A 22,801-nucleotide genomic window follows, 5' to 3' on the forward strand; every position below is an offset into this window, starting at 1 on the left:
CCCAAAGTGCTGAGATTACAGGCTTGAGCCACTGCGCCCGGCAATTTCCTTTATTTCATAATCGCTAAGTCACCCAATGTTTTGGGAACATTTTAATGTATATATATTTTTGGAGATAGCGTGCATTGAAAATAGATTAGTAGGAAATGCATTAAAAGTTTACTATTATTTCTGAGATAATAGGATTTTTGGTAATTTTTTTTCTTGATATTTTACTCTGTTTTCAAGATAATGCTTTATATTCAGGGGGAAAAAAGCAAAGTCTAGTTCTTAGAAGCATTTGTTTTATTATTGGAAGCATCTACATTATCTCTTACTGGTCTTATAAATTCTGTCTCCCATCCCTGACCACTCAGCTCCCTTCTCTGGAGGGAAAATGTATTTATGTTTGTTTTTCTTCCATGTTTTACAAAAATAGTATTAATAGCATTTTGACATACTTTTCTATACCTTTTTCTTTTTTTTTTTTTTTTTTTGAGACGGAGTCTCACATTGTCCCCTGGGCTGGAGTGCAATGGCACGATCTCGGCTCACTGCAACCTCTGCCTCCCAGGTTCACGCAATTCTCCTGCCTTAGCCTCCCAAGTAGCTGGGATTACAGGTGCACACCACCAAACCCAGTTAATTTTTTGTATTTTCAGTCGAGAGGGAGTTTCACTATGTTGACCAGACTGGTCTCGAACTCCTGACCTCGTGATCCACTTGCCTCGGCCTCCCAAAGTGCTAGGATTACAGGTGTGAGCCACCACGCCAGGCCAGTTTTTGTATTTTTAGTAGAGACAGAGTTTTGCCATGTTTGCCAAGCTGGTCACGGTTTCCTCACCTCGTGATCCACCTGCCTTGACCTCCTAAAGTGCTGGGATTACAGATATGAGCCACAGTGCTGGCCTGCCTTTTTTTATGATTGCATAATTATTCAGTTTTTATAGGTAGGTAGATTGTTTTTAATCCTTTGTTATTATAGACTATTACATTATCACACACATAAGTAAGTCGTAGGCCTTATATCTTCATGTTCCAGGTTAAGATATTGTATTCAGGTATACTTGCCACTGAGGAAGCAGCATGGCAGATACCAAATTAATTTTTTAGCCACCAGATGCAGCCACTAGCTTGTGGGTTGTAAGAGCAAATAGTTCCTTCTTTTTTGAGACGAAGTCTCACTCTGTCGTCCCGGCCAGAGTGCAGTGGTGTGATCTCAGCTCACTGCACCCTCCGGCTACCAGGTAGGTTCAAGAGATTCTCCTGCCTCAGACTCCTCAGTAGCTGGGATTACAGGTGTGCGCCACCACGCCCGGCTAATTTTTGCAGTTTTAGTAGAGACTGGATTTCAACATGTTGGCCAGGTTGGTCTCAACTCCTGACCTCGTGATCCACCCACCTCGGCTTCCCAGAGTGCTTGGATTACAGCTGTGAGCTTTGAGACAGACTTTTGCTCTTGTTGCCCAGGCTGGAGTGAAATGATGCGATCTTGGCTCACTGAAACTTCCACCTCCTGGGTTCAAGCGATTCTCCCGCCTCAGCCTCCCAAGTAGTTGGGATTATAGGCACTTGCCACTGCGCCCAGCTAATTGTTGTATTTTTAGTAGAGATGGTGTTTCACCATGTTGGCCAGGCTGGTCTCGAACTCTTGATCTCAAGTGATCCGCCTGCCTCGGCCTCCCAAAGTGCTGTTATTATAAGCGTGAGCCACCATGCCCAGCCACAAATAATTCTTTCATCTGAAAATTATAAAACAAACCAGAAAGTCTTAATGAAATAAGAATTATATTTTTCTCCTTCTACCTGATTGCTGTGAAAGACACTGGTAGTTTCAGGAAAATACTTGTGATTGGTACAGTAAATTTTATTAAAACAACTCAGTATTTAGAAAATACTTGCATTCATCTAGTAATTTTCTGTTTGATTTTGTTTTACAGTGAAGCCTGCCTACAGTTTTCACAAATCTGTATCCTTTCGTAAAGAATTGCTTATATATATACATTTATTTATCTTCCTTTTGGTATTTATGAAATTTAGAAATTATTCATTTTATTTAGGAAATCATACATTCTTCTTTATGGAAACTTTATTACTAAGTGTCCTCATTGTAGAAAAATATTATAGAAAATTTCAAAGATATATAAAAGTAACTCAACAGTGTAGTGCACCCCATACATTGAGATAATACATTGTAGCTAAAGATAGGCTAGGGAGTTTTAAAAATGTGAATATCTGAAAAAAATATATAGAGCAGTTGGGTTGGAATGTTACAAGTAGTTTGCAAGAGTCAGCTGGCAGCAAGATGGATGGGCAAGGAAGTTGTGATAGAGGAGAATGTAGTAGATTCTTCACTTGAATATACCTCATAAATTAATGTGTCACATGTATTAATACTACAGTTATAATGATGCAGTACTTGAAATTATTTAATAAATATGTTAGATTATGTTGTGAAAATCACAAAGATTTGTTTTCCTTTGTTACCAATAATATTTCATAAAACTATCCTTTTGTTTCACATGAATTGTTAGACTTAATTAAACTGTACAGATCCCGTAGTGTGTGTTCCATCCAGTTTCTTTATTGGAGACAGTGGAATTCCCTTGGAAGTAATAGCAGGAAGTGTTTCTGCAGATGAACTTGTTACAAGAATTCACAAAGTCCGACAGGTAAGAAGGAACAGAACTGTTATTTCTGTAAATGGTAGGTCAGGAATTGGATTTTTTTTTTTTTTTGAAATGAAGTCTTATTCTGTCACCCAGGCTGGAGTGCAGTGGTGTGATCTCGGCTCAACTGCAGCCTCCACCTCCCAGGTTCAAGTGATTCTCCTGCCCCAGCCTCCCAAGTAGCTGAGATTACAGGCACCATGCTGGGCTAATGTTTGTATTAGTAGAGACGGGGTTTCACCTTGTTGGCCAGGCTGGTCTCAAACTCCTGACTTCAGGTGATCTGCCCACCTTGACCTTCCAAAGTGCTGAGACTACAGGTGTGAGCCATCGCACCCTTCCTGACATTGGAATATTTTTGGAGCCCCTCTGTATATTCAGGAAACTGCCGTGCCAAAAATTTTAAAAGGTAGTAAGTACTGTCTTCGTCACCTGTTTTGTAAATAGCATAAAATTATAGGTGCCAGTAGCCAGTACTTAATACTTGACTGACTTCTTTACCTTTTTTTTTTTTTTTTTTTTTTTTTGAGACGGAGTCTCGCTTGGTCACCCAGGCTGGAGTGCAGTGGCGTGATCTCGGCTCACTGCAAGCTCTGCCTCCCGGGTTAACGCCATTCTCCTGCCTCAGCCTCCCAAGTAGCTGGGACTACAGGCGCCCACCACCACGCCCGGCTAATTTTTTGCATTTTTAGTTGAGACAGGGTTTCACCATGTTAGCCAGGATGGTCTCGATCTCCTGACCTTGTGATCCGCCCGCCTCGGCCTCCCAAAGTGCTGGGATTACAGGCTACCTTTTTTTTTTTTTTTTTTTTTTTGAGATGGAGTCTCACTCTCTTGCCCAGGCTGGAGTGCAATGGACTGATCTCAGCTCACTGCAACCTCTACCCCCCAGGTTCGAGCGATTTTTCTGCCTCAGCCTCCCCAGTGGCTGTGATTACAGGCACGTGCCACCATGCCCAGCTCAATTTTTGTATTTTTAGTAGAGACGGGGTTTTGCCATCTTGTCCAGGCTGGTCTCGAACTCCTGACCTCAAGTGATCTGCCCACCTTGACCTCCCAAAGTGCTGGAATTACAGGCATGAGCCACCATGCCCAGCCATCTTTTACCCCAATCTCAACACATAATGAACATCACCATAACTTTGTTGAAAGAGAAAGTTGCTGTCATATTAAGGCTCTAACTGTATATTGCTTAATATATTTTAAGAACTTTATACTCAGTAATTAATCATTTCTATCTACTTTGGACAAATGGCTAATAGGTTTGTAACTTTTTTCTTTGAATTCTGATTTGAGGGAAAATCAATGGTGTGTTTAACAAATCTTTTTATGGTCTTGCCAGCTTGCAGGTAAATTCCATAATGTGATTATATCATGCTTAGGATTATACATTTTGGACTCATCTGTTTATGAGCATTTCATGTTTCTCTTTTTATAGAGTATAAATTAACCTGTATTTTGGTCTCTACTGCCATGGTAAGTTTAGATTCTTATCTATTAATTAAAATCCAATTTATTTATTTTCTCCCTAGATGCATTCGCTAAAAAGTGAAGCATTAGTAGCAAATGGCAGTCAGTCAGAAAGTTCAGTGTCTACTCCATCTGCCTCATTTGAACCTGACAACACTTGTGAAAACTCTGAGTCCAGAAATGCAGAGCTTTGTGAGATACCACCCACTTCTGATACAAAGTCAGATACTGCAACAGGTAACTTTTAATGTACCTTTTTGAGTACAATAGAAGCTCCTTCACTGCATTTTAATATTTAAATATTAATATTTTAAAAATAAATATATTGTATGTATTTTTCTTCACATTTATTTAGCTTAAAATTTAAGGATTGTATTAAATATGCGTGTCATTTAGTGGCAGAAGACGATAAAGTCAGTGAATGTCAACTTGACTCCCAAATAGTCAACAATCCAGAGGAATTGATTTATAATTTCTGCTATTGCGCTATATGCTTCAAGGAATGTCATGACACTGAGCAGTTTTATAAATCTCTCACTAGCCTAGAGAATTCTGAAAGGTTCAAATGAACTAATGTATTATATTTGGAATTGTCTTTATAGCATGTAAAAAGCTATATAAATTTAAGAAAATAGTATTATATGTATATTTTTAAATTAGAGGTAAAAGATAATTATGAAATAGAGCTTGTAGAAGTAAGAGGTGTGACTGTAAACTCATTGATAGAAAAGGCAAAAGAGAAATTTTATACTGAATTTTTGGGATTGTGGTTGGAGTTGTTTGGTGTAATGTAGCTTTGTATTAGGCTACCCAGGGGTAGATAAATCAAGATGTTAGAATATTAGTGTCCTAAAAGATGATTCTACTCCAGCATCCCACACAAATAATCATCAGGCTTTTATTTGAATGCGTTCAATGATGGGAAGCTCATTACTTTGCAGGATGCCTGTTCTGTTGTTGAACAGCTCTAGTTTTTAGAAAGAGTCTTCCTTATATTGAGCTGAAATTTGATGCCCCATAACTTCCTGTTAACATTAATGCTGCCTTGTGGAGTTACACATGACAGGTTTTGAGTATTTGAAGTACAGCTGTTTGTCTCATTTTGAAGTTTTACATCCATGGATCATTCAGCTTCTGGATGTGTACAGACCTGAGGGACTCTATTATGGATGTTCATTTAGGTCTACAACAGAATAATTACTTTAATTATATTTACCTGGATATATATCATTTCCAAAATTCTTCATTCCGTTTTCAAGATAGATTCATGTTTCCCTCTGGTATAATATTCCTTCAGCCTGAAAATTTTCCTTTAGCATTACTTATTGTACAGCTCTGGAGTTTTCTTTATGTGAAATGACTGTGTTTCATCTTCATTCTGGAAGGATATTTTTGCTGGATATAAAAATTTTGTGTTTACAGTTACAGGTATTGTCCACCGTGTTCTGGTCTTCATAGTGTTCTATGAGAAGTCTCCACAAATTCTGATTGTTCCTCCCTGTAAGGAGTATGTTGGTTTTCTCTGGCTGCTTTCAGGATTTCTTTCTTTCTTTGGTTTTTAGCAATTTGACTGTGATATGCCTAAGTGTATTTTTCTTTGTATTTATCCTGGTTTTGGTTTGCCTAGTTTCTTGCATCTGTAAATGTGTGACTTTCACCAGGTTTGGGAAGTTTGGTCCATATATCTTGCTGGAATGAATTACATGTATATTAGGCTTCATGATATTGCCCCACAGGTTTATTTTTTTCACTCTTATTTTTTCTTCTTCTTTGGATTGGATAATTCTGTTGATCTACAAGTTCACTGACTCTTTATCATCTCCATTCTGATGTTAAGCCCATCCAGTGAATTTTTTATTTTAGATAAAATTCTGTTATACATTTTTTTAGTTCTAGGATTTCTATTTCTATCTTATTATAACTTTTTATTTTGAAATAGTTTGACTCATAAGTTACAACAGTTGTGCAGAATGAGTAGTCTTAATCTATGTTTTATTCTTTTAATTCATTTCAAGTGTATTTCCCTTTTCCTCATTGGAGTTATAATGGCTGCTTTAAAGTCCTTGTCTGACAGTTTCAATAGCTAGCTCATCTGAGGATTGGTTTGTGTTGATCACCTTTACGCTTTAGAATGGGTCACATTTTCCTTTTTGTTTATATGTCAAAAAATGCTGGATTCTATCTTGTACATTGTCGTAGACACTCTGGATTTCATTGTATTCCTGCAAAGAGTGTTGTTTTTGTTTTAGTAGACAGTTAACTTGGCTAGACTAAAACTGCAAGCTCTGGCTTATCTGAGGTGGGTAGCAGCTCTAATCTCAGTTTTTTGTAGCTTAAAAAAAATTTTTTTTTTTTTTTTGGTCAGTTGTGGTTGTTCACACCTATAATCCCAGTGCTTTGACAGGCCAAGGTGGGCAGATTGCTTGAGCCCAGGAGTTCGAGACCAGCGTGGACAACATGGCAAAACTCTTGTCTCTACAAAAATACAAAATTAGCCAGGTGTGGTGGTACATGCCTGTAATTTCAGCTATTTAGGAGGCTGAGAGATGGGAGGGTTGCTTAAGCTGGGGAGGTTGGTACTGCAGTGAGCTGTGATCATGTCACTGCAGTCCATCCTGGGTGACAGAGCCAGACCCTGTGTCTAAAAAAAAAAATTTTTTTTTTTTTTTTTGAGACGGTGTCTGGCTCTGTCTCCCAGGCTGGAGTGTGGTGGCACAAACACAGCTCACTATAATCTCCAACTCCTGGGCTCACGTGATCCTCCTGCTTCAGCTGCCTGAGTAGCTAGGACTCCAGGTGTGCACCACCACACCTGGCTCAATTTTTTTCTTTTTTTTTGAGACGGAATTTTGCTCTTGTTGCACAGGCTGGGATGCAATGGCGCGATCTTGGCTCACCACAACCTCCACTTCCCGGGTTCAAGCAATTCTCCTGCCTCAGCCTACTGAGTAGCTGGGATTACAGGCATGCGCCACCACACCCGGCTAATTTTGTATTTTTAGTAGGGACGGGTTTCTCCATGTTGATCAGGCTGGTGGTCTCAAACTCCCGACCTCAGGTCATCTGCTTGCCTTGGCTTCCCAAAGTGCTGGGATTATAGGTATGAGCCACCATGGCCAGCCTAATTTTTAAATTATATTCTTTGCAGAGATGGGGTCTTACTGTGTTACTTAGGCTGTCTCAAACTCCTGTCCTCCAGTAATCCTCCTGCCTTGCCCTCTGAAAGTGCTGGGATTATAGGCATGAGCCATTGCATCCAGGCCTGTAACTTTAAAAAAAAAAAAAAAACTTTTTATTATGGAAAATTTCAAACATATACAGAAATAGAAAAAAAAATAGTATAAGAAAACCTCATTAATCCATTGCCTAGCTTCATGGCCAATATTCTCATCTGTGCCCTCCATTCCTCTTCTTTTTCCACTTATTTAGAACAAATCTCAAGTAAAATATTTCAGTATGTATCTCTAAAATATAAGGAAGGAATATAAATCTTTTAAGATTATATATAGTTGCCTTTTAAAATAATTTTTTTTTTTTTTTTTTTGAGACAGAGTCTCACTGTGTTGCCCAGGCTGCAGTGCAGTGGTGTGATCTCGGCTCTCTGCAACCTCCACCTCCCAGGTTCAAGTGATTCTCCTGTCTCAGCCTCCTGAGTAGCTGGGATTACAGGCATGCACCACCATGCCCGGCTAATTTTTGTATTTTTAATAGACACGGGTTTTCACCGTGTTGGCCAGGCTGGTCTCGAACTCCTGACCTCAGGTGATACGCTCGCTCGCTTCAGCTCCCAAAGTGCTGGGGTTGCAGGCGTGAGCCACCGCGCCTGGCCAAAATAAATTTTAATTATGTAAATTTGCAAGCATTTCTAGAGAGAGAACAGAATAATGAACTCGAGGTACTCATCCTGCGTGAGTGATTCCTGTTACTTGGTCGTTTTTTGTTATCTGTCTCCCCGTATGACCATCTCTCCCAGGTTATTTTGAAGCAAATCTCAGGCATTTATATGCTTTCATCTTTTAAAATATCAGTATCTAAAAGATAAGAAATTTTAAAAAATAACCACAATACTATTATCAAAGCCAGAAAGTTTAATAGTAATCCTTTTTGTCATCAATTATCTAGGCAATATTTATATTACACTTTTTTTTTAGTTCGATATATTGCTATTGGTTGATGTGTTTTTAAATTTAATATGTAGATTTCTGCTCTCCCTGGTAGTTTTTCCTATAGCTTTCCACATTCTGGATTTTACTGTATCCCCATGGAATTGTGTAAGATGTTCCTCTGTCCCCTTTATTCCTCTAAATTTGTAAAGCTACAGATTTGATCAGGTCAGCTTCATTATTGTTTTTGACAAGACCACTTTATAGATGATGATATATATTTCTCTCAGGAGATACATTATGCCTGTTATTCCAGTTGGCTTTTTAAGCCTAAAGGCAGAACTTCTCTTAATACATTTTTATTATTTTTTTCAGTTGTTTTAGCTTATTGAGGGTTTTTTTCAATCCAGAATTTTTTTTTTTTTCTTTTGAGACAGAGTCTCGCTCTGTCACCCAGGCTACAGTGCAGTGGTGCGATCTTGGCTCACTGCAGCCTCTGCCTCCCAAATTCAAGTGATTCTTCTGTCTCAGCCCCCTAAGTAGCTAGGATTACAAGCATCCACAACCATGCCCAGCTAATTTTTGTATTTTTAGTGGTGACGAAGTTTCATCATGTTGGGCCAGGCTGGTCTCAAACTCCTGACCTCAAATGATCCACCCACCTCGGCCTCCCGAAGTGCTGAGACTACAGGCGTGAGCCACCATACCCGACCTAGAATTTTTCATTTAGGAATTAGCAGTTAAATATGAGTGTTAATAAGCTATTTCACACAATTTTGGGTCACCCATGAAGTTACACATGGGCCAGGTACAGTGACTCATGCCTGTGATCCCAGTACTTTGGGAGGCCAAGATGACTTGAGCTCAGGAGTTCAAGACCAGCCTGGGCAGGGTGACAAAACCCAGTCTCTGCACAAAATACAAAAATTAGCCAGGCATGTTAGCATGCACTTGTAGCCCCAGCTACTAGGGAGGCTGAAGTAGGAGGATGACTTGATCCCAGGAGGCGGAGGTTGCAGTGAGCCAAGATCATGCCACTGCTCCCCAGCCTAGGCAACAGAGCTAGACCCTGTCACAGAAAAAAAAAGTTACAAATTTATATTTTACATCTTCAAGTCACTTATAAAAATACCAAAGGCAGGGAACTCTGTGACATACAATTGGAAATCTTCCTCTATATGACATCTATCCATTTCTCATTGAGTATGAGTCGTAGATTCACCTAACTGTACTCTTGTTCAACACTTTTCCCCCATCTTGTCCACAAGTTATCTTCATAAGATGTTAAATTTTTACTGATAATAAGACATGTCCTCAGCATTCATTTTATTTGCTAAAGAAAGGTGGTTAATTTCCTGCTGAGCCTCTACTGGCTGCTAGTGGTTACCACTTCTTATCCAAGAGTTGCATTCAGTGATACACTGGTAAACGTTTGTCAGAAGTCTCTGTGGAAGCAAAGGTCCATATTTGTAGTATTTGCTAATTTCCAAGGTGTAAATACTCTCACTTTGTTGATTTCAAGCTACCTAGGTTATGCCCCTGAATGGGGAGGGGGAAGAGATATGCACCCTCGTCTCTACTTAGTCCTACTAATTATTTTTACTACTACTGTAGTAACGAAAATGCTTACCATGTGCCAGTCTCAGTTAAGTTCTAAGCATTTTACTTGTATTAACACATATTTCTTATAGCAACCATGTGAGATTACTATCCCCATTTTACTGATGAGGTACAGAGGGATTAAGAAACTTACTGAAATGACTTTGTGGCTCCAGAGTCCTTGTTCGCCAAAGACTGTAAAGAGGAATCAGGTTGGTGGCAAGTTGTAAGGAAGGGAATGATAGAGGTCTTCTAGAGCAGGCCAGGACAAAAGTCTATCTTTCAGGAAATCCTTCAAAGAAAACTAGCATAAAGAGGCTCTCTAAGGAACCACTCTGGTCAGCAGAAGCAGATTCCTTGGACCAGTGTAAGTCCAGAGCCATACCCAGGATCAAACCTGGCCTCTATTGCTCACTGCTCAATAGCCACAGCCACATTTTAATTAAAATTAGTTACAATTAAAATTTGTCCCTCACTTTCAGTAACCTCATTTTAGATGTTCAACAGCCGCGTGTCTAGTGGCTGCTGTATTAGACAGTATAGATACTGGACAGCATTGCTCTAGAGTGAAGCCTACCCATAGCCAGGCATGCCTCCTGCCGGATTGGTATTTCTTCATGTTTTACATCTGACCTTTACCTTGGTGATCTTAACTCGGTAACTGCCTTATTTCTATTTGTGAACAATTTTATCCACGTCTAAACTTTAGAATTAGTAATAGCATATTTAACTCCTCCATTTTTAGGGAAAATATATAATGTTTAAGATACAAAATTATTAACAGATGCTATAACCTAGATTTATTCCTTTAAAAAGTTGCATTAAATGCAGTATTCTTATTTCTTTTTATTTAATAATTAAGGAGGAGAAAGTGCAGGCCATGCCACTTCCTCTCAGGAGCCTAGTGGATGCTCAGATCAGAGACCTGCAGAGGACCTCAACATCAGAGTGGAAAGGTTTGCTCTTCTTTTTGCAAATAGCATTTTGTTTAAGAAGACAGTGGTTTTCAGTTGTTTCATTAATTTGAATTAAAACTAAAGTTATGAAGTTTTAGAATTCTGAGCTGAAATTTTTGATCACCTAACTAATTTGTATCTTTAAACATTACACTCGGCCGGGCGCGGTGGCTCAAGCCTGTAATCCCAGCACTTTGGGAGGCCGAGACGGGCGGATCACGAGGTCAGGAGATCGAGACCATGCTGGCTAACACGGTGAAACCCCGTCTCTACTAAAAAGTACAAAAAACTAGCCGGGCGAGGTGGCGGGCGCCTGTAGTCCCAGCTACTCAGGAGGCTGAGGCAGGAGAATGGCGGGAACCCGGGAGGCGGAGCTTGCAGTGAGCTGAGATCTGGCCACTGCACTCCAGCCTGGGCGACAGAGCGAGACTCCGTCTCAAAAAAAAAAAAAAAAAAAAAAAACATTACACTCTAAAACTTTTCTATATGTCTGAAGTCACCAGTCAGCTTTTGGTCTGATGATTCTAAGAATCCCCCTTTTAATGGTATTTTGGTACATGGGTGTTTCCATCTGTCACTTCTGCTTTTATCTCTTTATGCCATAAGGATAAAAAGCTCCCGATGGGCAAGAACTTCAGCTCATTTTATGACTATGTACTGAGCTTGAGTTCTGCATAAGTGGATGTCTACTAAATGGCATTTTTCATTAGTTGGTCTAATAATCAGATACAAATTTCTGGCTCTTTGTAGTTTCTAGTATTTTTAATGATACAATAATTGTCAAATCATATTCTTTTATTACAGACGTGCACCACCACACCCGGCTAATTTTTTTTGTATATTTAGTAGTGACAGGGTTTCACCATGTTGGCCAGGCTGATCTTGAACTCCTGACTTCAGATGATCTGCTTGCCTTGGCCTCCCAAAGTGCTGGGATTACAGGCATGAGCCACCGCACCTGGCCTGTTATGGTTTTTTGTTTGTTTGTTTTTGAGATGAAGTCTGGCTCTGTTTCCAGGCTGGAGTGCAGTGGTGTGATCTCGGCTCACTGCAACCTCCTCCTCCCAGTTCAAGTAATCCTCATACCTCAGCTTCCTGAGTATCTGGGATTACAGGTGTGCGCCACCGTGACTGGCTAATTTTTGTATTTTTAGTAGAGACGGTTTTGCCGTGTTGGCCAGGCTGGTCTCGAACTCCTGGCCTCGGGTGATCCTCTGGCCTTGGCCTCTCAAAGTGCTGAAATTACAGGCTTGAGCCACCATGTCTGGCCAGGATATGCAATGTTTTATTAAAGCTAACAGATGTGAAATAGGAATCTTTTAACGAATCTTTAGTTAAAATGCATTATTTTGTTTATTTCATTATAGTTTCCCCCCCTGCCCGAGACGGAGTTTTGCTCTTTCCCCCAAGCTGGAGTGCAGTGGCACAATCTCGGCTCACTACAACCTCCACCTCCTGGATTCGAGCGATTCGCCTGCCTCAGCCTCCCAAGTAGCTGAGATTACAGTTGCCCACCACCACGCCTGGCTAATTTTTGTATTTTTAGTAGAGACGGGGTTTCACCATGTTGACCAAGCTGGTCTCGAACTCCTGACCTCAGGTGATCCTCCCGCCTCGGCCTCCCAAAGTGCTGGAATTACGGGCATGAGCCACCATGCCCAGCCATGTCATTATATTTAAAATGGGCAGAATTATCTGGCAAAGATAATACGTAGTACCATGAATTCCAGTCTTTTTATTTGGATAAGTTTCAAACCTCAATGTTGAAGAAATAGTGTAATGACCACCTTTCAATTTTTTTCTTTTTTTTTTTCTTCTGATTCATTTGAAAGTTGCAGACGTAATTTCACTTCATGCCTAGATACCTCAGCATGCATCTCCTAGGAAGACATTGGCTGAGGGTCTGTGGGCTTTGAGCAAGGACTCCAGCCTAGGCCAGGATCTGGAGATCTGTGCTCACAGACCCATGTCCTGCCCCCTTCTGGCACCCAGGCAGGCATAGTGACCATTAATAAGTAGATGCCAGCCAGGCACAGTGGCTCACGCCTGTAATCCCAGCACTTTGGGAGACCGAGGTGGGTGGATCAACTGAGGTCAGGAGTTTGAGACCAGCCCGAGCAACATGGTGAAACCCTGTCTCTACTAAAAATACAAAAATTACCTGACATAGTGGTGGGTGCCTGTAATCTCAGCTACTCAGGAGGCTGAGGCAGGAAAATTGCTTGAATCCAGGAGGTAGAGATTGCAGTGAGCTAAGATTATGTCATTGCACCCCAGCCTGGGCAACAAGAGAGAAAATCCATCTCCAAAAAAAAAAAAGTCAATGCCCAAATGTAGAAGTGATGGAACAGTTTGTTACTAAATTAGATGCAGTGTAGCTTTTCACCCAGATTAAAACAAACTTCCATTTGTATTTCTCAGAAGAAAATTCTACAAATGGTCTGTAAATACATTTATACACCATTTTCAGATGGTGTATATTTTCAGATATAAACACAATACCATTATCATACTCGAGAAATTCTAAATTGATACAGTAAGATTATCTAATTTGTTGTTCAAATTCAGATTTCCCAGTTGCTCCAATAATGGCCTTTTTAACTTTTTTTTCCTTGATTCAAGATCCAGTCAAGGATTGTTCATTGCTTTTAGTTTAGGCTCTAAATCCAAGGCATTTCTATTCTTGTTTGCATTTTTGATGATTTAGACATTTTGAAGAGTCTAGGTTAGTTGTTTCTACAATGTCCTTTGATCTGGTCCCTGTTCTATCATTAGATTCAGATTAAACTCTGATAAGAACATTACCAAGATAATGTTTTGTCCTTTCCATTACTCATATCAGGAGACAAGTAATACCAGATGTATGCGTTATTGGAAATGTAAAGTTTATGTGGTTAGGATAGTATCTGTTGGGTACCCTTTTCATTTTCTAATATATAAGTTGTCTATGGGGTGATTCTTTGAAACGGTAACTATCCTACTGCTTAAAAACTTTCACCCACTAGTTTCGGCATTCATTGATTTTTGCTGTAATCACCTATTTCATTGATGTTTAAAAATTGTGGTATTTTTCTCATTCTATTTTTTCTACATTATCAGCTAGCATTCTTCTGTAGAGAAATGCTTTCATCTGTCCCCTCTACTTTCCATCTGCTCACCCCCGCTGCCTTTTTCCAGTAAACTACTTATTGGACACCAGCACCCAGATGAAGGAATAGAAAATTACCAGTGCTCGTCTGGTGCAGCGGCTCACGCCTGTAATCCCAGCACTTTGGGAGGCTGAGGTGGGCAGGTCACTTGAGATCAGGAGTTCGAGACCAGCCTTGCCAACATGGTACAACCCTGTCTCCGCTAAAAATACAAAAATTAGCCGGGCGTGGTGGTGTGCATCTGTAGTCCCAAGCTACTGAGAAGTCTGAGGTAGGAGAATCACTTGAACCCGGGAGGCAGAAGTTGCAGTGAGCCGAGATCATGCCACTTCACTTCTGGGCAACAAAGTGAGACCTTGTCTCAAAAAAAAAAAAAAAAAAAGAAAATTAACAGTACCTAACCAGCTTTCCTTATGCCCCTTTCCAATTATGGATTCCCTCTGTAAGATGATCACTATCCTGAATGTAACACTGTAGGTTAGTCTGTTTGTGAACTTTGTGATGGAATCATCCAACATGTATTTTTGTTGATCTCCTTTGTTTAGCTTTGTATTTTGAGGCTTATCCATGTTGCATGTTGCGGTAATTGGTGCACTCTCACTACTTTATAGTATTCTATTTGACTCTACTATGATTTATTAATCCATTCTACTGTTGGTGGGTATTAGGATTGTTTTCTGTTTGGGGCTATTTGAATGGAACTGCTATGAGGAACATTCTTGTATATGTCTTGGTGAACGTGTGTACACATTTATTCGGGGCATATATATATATGAAAAGCAGGAATTTCTGGGTTACAGATACTGATCAAACAGCTTTCCAAAGTGGTTAAGCCAATTTACAGTTTCCCTTAGCAGTTAAGACATGTCACAGATGCTTTTTTTTTCTCTCATGTGTTACTATCCATTTCTCTATTCTTTTTGGTGCACAAATTGCCCCAAATTTGACTTGTTGGAATCCCCTTCATATTGGGTCTTCTGGCTTTTTGACATGTCTCCAACATTCCTTGAGTACTCACTCCTTTGATTGCTGGCACACATTGTTCAGCTGAGTTCTAATAAATGTATATACCAAACACTTTTAGAGAAAATACCATTTTTCATTTAAAAAAATGAAATATAATTCACTACCATGAAATTGAAAGTGTACAATTCAGTGAGTTTTAGTATATTCACAAGGTTGTGCATCCATTACCACTGTCTAATTTCAGAATCATTATTTTATTTTTTCATTTTTTTATTTTTTTGAGATAGAGTCTTGCTCTGTTGCCCAGGCTGGAGTGCAGTGGCGCCATCTCAGCTCACTGCAACCTCCGCCTACTGGGTTCAAGTGATTCTCCTGGCTCAGCCTCCTGAGAAGCTGGGATTACAGGCGTACACCACCACGCCCGGCTATTTTTTGTATTTTTAGTAGAGACAGGGTTTCACCATGTTGATCAGGCTAGTCTCAAACTCCTGACCTCGTAATCTGCCCAACTCGGCCTCCCAAAGTGCTGGGATTACAGGCATGAGCCACTGTGCGTGGCCTATTTTATTAGTTTTTGAGATGGGATTTCATTACGTTGCATGCTACCATACTCAGGTAATTTTGTATTATTTATTTATTTTTTTTTTTCCTGAGGCGGAGTCTCACTCTCTCGCCCAGGCTGGAGTACAGTGGCATCATCTCGGCTCACTGCAACCTCCGCCTCCTGGCGGTTTGAGCCAGGTTTGAGCCACCGTGCCCGGCCTAATTTTTTATTTTTTGTAAAGATGGGGTCTCAAGTTGTTGCCCAGACTGGTTTCAAACTCCAGGGCTTAGGCCGTCCTCCTGCCTCAGCCTCCTGCAGTGCTGTGATTACAGATGTGAGCCACCACACCCAGCCTCCATTTGTTTGTTTGTCTGTTTCAGACAGGGATCTCCCTTTGTCACCCAGGCTGGAATGCGGTAGCGAGAAAGTGGCTCACTGCAGCCTCGACCTCCCAGCTCAAGCAATTCTCTCACCTCAGCCCCGATAGACAGGGTTTTGCCATGTTGCTCAGGCTGGTCTTTAGCTCAAGAGATCCAACCACCTCGGCCTCCCAAAGTGTTGGGATTACAGGCATAAGCCACTGTGCCTGGCCTCCATTCATTTTTAATTGATGAACTTCTTACAGTTGAGAATCAAGTTGGTGTCAGTAATTTAGTATTAATAATTTGCTGGCCTTAAGTTTTTGTTTTTATTTTTACAGTTTTTTTGTTTTGTTTTTACTATAGTGCTATTTACTTTTATATAAGGAGTAGAGCATTTATCAGTCACTGATTTATATATTTGCTTGAAAATGTATTTGTAGATTTTAAAGTCAGTATCAGGTAAATCAGAAGGAAAAAGGCAAACTAATCATAAGTGGGAAGTGAGGCATTTAGACTGAAGCTAGGCTTCTGATGGGCTCTCGTTGACTCCAGGATTTCTTTAGGAGCCTGAAGCCAGGCAGATAAATTGTTGCTTGCTTTTTGTTTGTTTATTTCTCCAATTGTTTTAGCTAAATCCATCTCCTAAATATGTTTTATATTAATATGATGTGTCTCAATTAATGTGGTGTTTTTTTGTTTTGTTTTGTTTTAAATACAGACTAACAAAAAAACTTGAAGAAAGGAGAGAAGAGAAAAGAAAAGAGGAGGAACAGGTAAAGTTCATGCAGTTAGCATTGTTTTATCTTGTCATTAACTGAGGTTATGATTGATTATTCTATTCAGTGTGGCAGGCCTAGGGTGACTTCCTAGTTTTAGTTCAGTGTTGCAGCACTATGAAGATAATTCCTATCTGTTTTCTCTAGTAGAGTCATAGGATATACATTTTTTGTGTTCTTTTCGTAAATTGCTACGAATAAATTAGACCATGCTTTTTCCCTCTGAAATGATTTTTTTATACTAAGAATAAAGGAACTGGAGCAAAAATTGTTTGGCTTGAGGCAGAACAAAGTTTTAGTTCATTTTTGTGAAAAAATGTGTAGACATTTTGCTGAATTTTTCCTCTCCTGTTAAGCATTCTAGTACATGGTTCATTTTTCTCACCACATGTACCTAACTGTGTAGCATTTCTTTGGAGTTCTAATATAGGAAGGTTACCATTTCATTCAAGCCAAATACATGACCACCATCTTGTCCCTGAAGGGTAATATATTTAACCTCATGACTAAAGGCCTGTAATTATGCTTACCTTCAACTTACGCTGACTACATTATTATCTTAACAGACCACTGGCAGTGATTTGTAGATTGATAGACATTTGAGCATTAACCATGCCATTAATAAAAACTCGTCTAGACTTACATTTTATGAAGTTTTATTTTTTTAACTGCAGTTTTCCTTACATTCAAAATATCTGGGGCAGATTTTCAAGTTGTTTTTGGATCATAAAACTTTTTCTTTAATTCAGAGAGAGATTAAGAAGGAAATTGAGAGGAGAAAAACTGGAAAAGAAATGTTGGATTATAAAAGAAAACAAGAAGAAGAATTAACAAAAAGAATGTTGGAGGAAAGAAACAGAGAAAAGGCAGAAGATAGGGCAGCTCGAGAACGTATAAAACAGCAGATTGCATTGGTAAGTCTTAAGTTTCTAGACATTCATGAAATTGTTTTTCTGTGCACAGTAGCTTTAGATTACTACTAGACTGTGCACACAGAAATAGTAGTTTTTAGTGACTCATAGACTACCAATGATGAGCTTCCTTTTGTTAGAAATTGTAAATGAATTAAAATAGTTAAGATTAAAATTGAGTTGATTTTTTTCAAAGTGATTTTTATTCATATTTTTTTAATTTATGACTTTTATCAGTATTCAGAAAGCAGCTTTTAAAGATTCCCTGGAAAATAAGCTAAGTACCTAGTAGTCTTCTCTAATCACAGGCACACTTTTTTGCAACATTCAGAGGATTTAGGCACATCATAAAGCTTACTTTGCAACAATTGCTTTTAGAATTCATCAGCTGCAATACATATTAAAACCATCCCACCAGGTGTGGCTCATGCCTGTAATCCCAGCACTTTGGGAGGCCGAGGCAGGCTGATCACCTGAGGTTGGGAGTTCAAGACTTGCCTGGCCCATATGATGAAACCCGTCTCTACTAAAAATACAAAAATTAGTCGGGTGTGGTGGTGGGCGCCTGTAATCCCAGCTACTTGGGAGGCTGAGGCAGGAGAATCACTTGAACCCGGGAGGTGGAAATTGCAGTAGGCTGACATCGTGCTATTGTACTCCAGCCTGGGCAACAAAAAGCGAAACTCCATCTCAAAAAAAAGAAAGAGAGAAAGGAAACCATTCGTACCTTAATATTTTTTGTTCATTTGGTCAGTCAACAAGTTTTTGTTGAGCATTCATTATTTATTTATTTTTGAGATGGAGTTTTAGTCTTGTTGCCCAGGCTGGAGTGCAACGGCACAATGTCGGCTCACTGCAACCTCCGCCTCCCGAGTTCAAGCAGTTCTCCTGTCTTAGCCTCCCAAGTAGCTGGAATTACAGGCGCATGCCAACATGCCTGGCTAAATTTTGTATTTTTAGTAGAGACGGGGTTTCATCACATTGGTCAGGCTGGTCTCGAACTCCTGACTTAAGGCGATCCACCCACCTTGGCCTCCCAAAGTGCTAGAATTACAGGCCCAGCATTTATTATGTGCCAGACCTCGTTCCAGTCTTGGAGATACAATAGTGAGCAAATTCCTGTCCTTGTTTCCTTAATAATAATTCTGGTCTCCGACAGTTGATAAAACTAAAAAGTAACAGTTCCAGAATGTTAAAGTTTGCATATGGTGTTAGAGATTTCAGGCAGCAAGGCACAGTGGCTCACAACTGTCATCCCAGAATTTTGGGAGACCGAGGTGGAAGGATTGCTTGAAACCAGGAGTACGAGACCAGCCTGGGCAACAAAGCTGCCCAGAGGTGGTGTAGAGACCCCACCTCTACAAGAAAAGAAAAAAATTAGCTGGGCATGGTGGCATGCACCTGTAGTCCCAGCTACTCTGGAAGCTGAGGTGGGAGAATTACTTGAGCCCAGGTGTTCAGAGGCTGCAGTGAGCTATGATTATGCCACTGCACTCCAGCCTTGATGACAGAGCAAGACCCTGTCTCTTAATAAAAAAAAGAATTCCATGCATATTTGTGTTTGGAATTGTGTGAATTGACCATTCTGGCAGTAAAGCTAATTGGTTTTTAACGATGTTTTAAAGGACCGTGCAGAGAGAGCTGCTCGTTTTGCAAAGACAAAGGAAGAAGTAGAGGCTGCCAAAGCTGCTGCCTTGCTAGCCAAACAGGCAGAAATGGAAGTCAAGAGGGAATCTTACGCAAGAGAAAGAAGGTACTTTATTTCATGCTGAAATATCTCTCCACATAGGGGCTGAGGAGAATGATTACAGGCGGTTTTTAACACTGATGTGTACTGTGGTTATAAGCAGTCAATTCCAGAGGGACATATTGATTAATTTGACAGCTCCCAATGATATCTATCATTTCGTGTTAGTGTACACTAAAAAAGTACTACATAAATAACTTTAAAAGGGCCCAATAAATGTCTGTTTTCCAAAGACAGAAATGATTTGTAACCAAATGAATATAATGTTTATCTCATACGTATTAGGATTCTTCAGTTGTCAGAATCCCCCATCAGATAGTTTTAAGCAAAAGAGGAAACACGTTGGCTCTGCAGTTCAGAAATCCAAGGGTGAATTTGGTTAGGCATGGCTGTTTCCAGTGATCTAAAGGATATCATTAAAATTTCTCTCTCTCTTTTTAATTCTTGGTTTCTTCTGTTTTAGCTTCATTCTCAGAGAAACTCTCCATGGTGTCAGGAGAGCCCAGCACCTCCTGGCACTTTCAGGACCTTGAATTCACGATCCCAGACAGAAGAGATTAACCTTTTCTCTCTCATGCTTGTATTGAGAATGAGAATTCTGATTGCCCCTGTTTGGATCATGTGGCCACCTTCAGACTAGTCAGTGTCCACATTTGTGGGCCCTCTGGTTGGAGGAGGTGACATGTCCAACCCTGTGGCGAAGGAGGTGGGGGAAATGTTACTGATAATTATACCAGAATGAATGACACGTAGCAGGGTAAGAAGGCAGTTGCCAAAACAAAAATATGTTGAAAAGACAAAAAAAGTTTAGATTTCCAGTACACCTTGCTAGTTGGATTATGGTTAATACTTATTGTCTTCTCTGCCTTTTCATATTTCCATATTGGACAGTTAACAAGTAGTATTTTGTAATCAGAAAAATTATTTTTTAAAAATAATTTTCCAAAAATAATGAAGTAATAAATTTAACAAAAGTGTAAGATTTGTGTGCTAAAAATGACAAAACATTGTTGAAAGATTTAAGACCTAAATACATGGAAAGTATCCTATGTTCATAGATAAGAATACTTAATATTGTTAAGATGATAATCCTCCCCAAACTGATCTATAGAGTCAACATTCCTACCAAAATTCCAGCTGGCTTTTTTCCATAAATTATAAAGCTAAAATTCATATGGAAATGCAAAAAACACAATAGTTAATCTGGAAAATGAAGATGGATGACTCATACTTCCCGATTTTCAAACTTACTACAAAGCATACAGTGATGTAATGATATAAGGTGAACGTATGGACCAGTGTAATAGAATGGAGTCTCTAGAAATAAACCCTTGCATTTATGAACTGTTTATTTTTGAAAAGGGTACCAAGACTATTGAGTGGGAAAGAAGAATCTTTTCAACAAAAGGTGCTTGGACAACTGAATAGCTACATGCAAAATAATGAATTTGGACCTTTACCTCACACCACGTACAAAATTAACTCAATGGATCATCTACTAAAAAGTAAAACTGTATAAAATATATATTCTTGGAGGAAAAAAGAGGAGTATATTTTTGTGATCTAGGAGTAGCCAATAGATTGTTAGACATGGCACTAAAAGCACAGGAACAAAATTTAAAAATAGATAAATCAGACTTCATCAAAATTTAAAACTTTTGTGCTTTGAAGGATATCATCAAGAAACAACTGACTGGGTGCGGTGGCTCACGCCTGTAATCCCAGCACTTTGGGAGGCCAAGGCGGGCGGATCACGAGGTCAGGAGATCAAGACCATCCTGGCCTACACGGTGAAACCCTGTCTCTACTAAAAATACAAAAATTAGCCAGGCGTGGTGGCACATACCTGTAATCCCAGCTACTTGGGAGGCTGAGGCAGGAGAAGCACTTGAACCCGGGAGTTGGAGGTTGCAGTGAGCCAGGATTGCCACTACACTCTAGCTTGGCAACAGAATGAGACTCCGTCTCAAAAAAACAAAAACAAAAAAAAAACTGCAAAGAAGCTGGGCGTGGTGGCTCACGCCTGTTATCCCAGCACTTTGGAAGACTGAGGCAGGCGGATCACTTAAGGCCAGGAGTTCAAAACCAGCCTCGCCAACATGGCAAAACCCCGTCCCTACTGAAAATACAAAAATTAACTAGGCATAGTGGTGCACACCTGTAATCCCAGCTACTCGAGAGGCTGAAGCATGAGAATCGCTTGAACCAGGGAGGCAGAGGTTGTAGTGAACCGAGATCGTGCCACTGCACTCCAGCCTGGGTGACAGAGTGGGACTCTGTCTCAAAAAAAAAAAAAGAGTGCAAAGAACAACCCATAGAATTGGAGAAAATATTTGCAAATCATATATTTGATAAGAGACTTGTGTTTAGATTATAAAAAGAACCTATGACTCAATTATAAAGACACCCAGTTCAAATATGTGGAAAGGATTTGAATAGACATTTCTCCAAGGAAGATACACAAATGGCCAGTAAGCACATGAAAAAATGTTCAACATCATTAGTCATTAGGGAAATCAAGTCAAACCCACAATGAGATACTATTTCACACCCACTAAGTATGCCTACATGTAAAGAGAAAGTAATAAGTGTTTGTGAGGATGTGGATAATTGGGAACCTTTCTGTGTTACTGGTGGGATTGTAAAATGATATAGCCACCTTGGAAAACAGTTTGCTAGTAACGCAAAATGTTAAGCATAGTGTTATCATAGGACCCAGCAGTTCTACAGCAGCAGTTTATACAGCAGTTTATATCCAAGAGAATTGAAAACACCCACACAAAAACCTGTACATGAGTATTCCTAGCAGCATTAGTCAAAATAGCTAAAATGTGTTAATAACCCAAATGTCCAGCAACTGAAGAATGTGTAAACTGTATCTCATACAACAAAGTTTTTCAGCAATAAGAATAAGAACTGATACATGTAACAACATGGGTGAACCTTGAAAATACAATTTCCATGAAAAAAACAAGTTACAAAGGTCACATACTGTATGATTCTATTATATGACATGCCCAAAATAGACAAATTCATAGTAGATTAGTGGTTGCCAGGGTCTGGAGGAGGGAGATATGGGGAGTGACTGCTAACGGGGTTGGAGTTCCTTTTTGGCATGATGCAGATGTTCTGGAATTTGATAATGATGATAGTTGCACAATTCTGAATATATTTAAAAACCACTGAATTGTACACTTTAAAAGGCTTAATTTTTGTTTATTTGAGACAGTCTCGCTCTGTTGCCCAGGCTGGAGTGCAGCGGCGTGATCTCGGCTTACTGCAACCCATGTCTCCCGGGTACAAGCAATTCTCCCTGCCTCAGCTTCCTGAGTAGCTGGGATTACAGGCATACACCACCATGCCCAGCTAATTTTTGTATTTTTTAGTAGAGAGAGGGTTTTGCCATGTTGGCCCAGCTGGTCTTGAACTCCTGACCTCAGGTGATCTGCCCACCTTGGACTCCCAAAGTGCTGGGATTATAGGCGTGAGCTACAGCACCCAGCCTAAAAGGGTTAATTTTTTAAGATGAATCTCAGTAAAGCAGTTATTAACAAATAAAAAGATCTGATA

General features: G+C 39.8%; 1 protein-coding gene across 1 annotated transcript in view; it reads left to right on the forward strand.

Moving 5' to 3' along the window:
• UBXN4 (UBX domain protein 4) overlaps window positions 1–22,801 on the forward strand; it is a 43,945-nt gene that overhangs the window by 11,191 nt on the left and 9,953 nt on the right. The window contains exons 3-9 of the mRNA XM_015110008.3: window positions 1,920–1,948; window positions 2,533–2,651; window positions 4,181–4,355; window positions 10,683–10,776; window positions 16,516–16,570; window positions 17,323–17,487; window positions 19,110–19,237. Of these exons, the coding sequence (XP_014965494.1) occupies window positions 1,920–1,948; window positions 2,533–2,651; window positions 4,181–4,355; window positions 10,683–10,776; window positions 16,516–16,570; window positions 17,323–17,487; window positions 19,110–19,237 (765 nt within the window). The remainder of the gene's footprint in view (window positions 1–1,919; window positions 1,949–2,532; window positions 2,652–4,180; window positions 4,356–10,682; window positions 10,777–16,515; window positions 16,571–17,322; window positions 17,488–19,109; window positions 19,238–22,801) is intronic.

The sequence above is a fragment of the Macaca mulatta genome, chromosome 12, assembly GCF_049350105.2.
Source record: "Macaca mulatta isolate MMU2019108-1 chromosome 12, T2T-MMU8v2.0, whole genome shotgun sequence".
Classification (NCBI taxonomy): Eukaryota; Metazoa; Chordata; class Mammalia; order Primates; family Cercopithecidae; genus Macaca; species Macaca mulatta.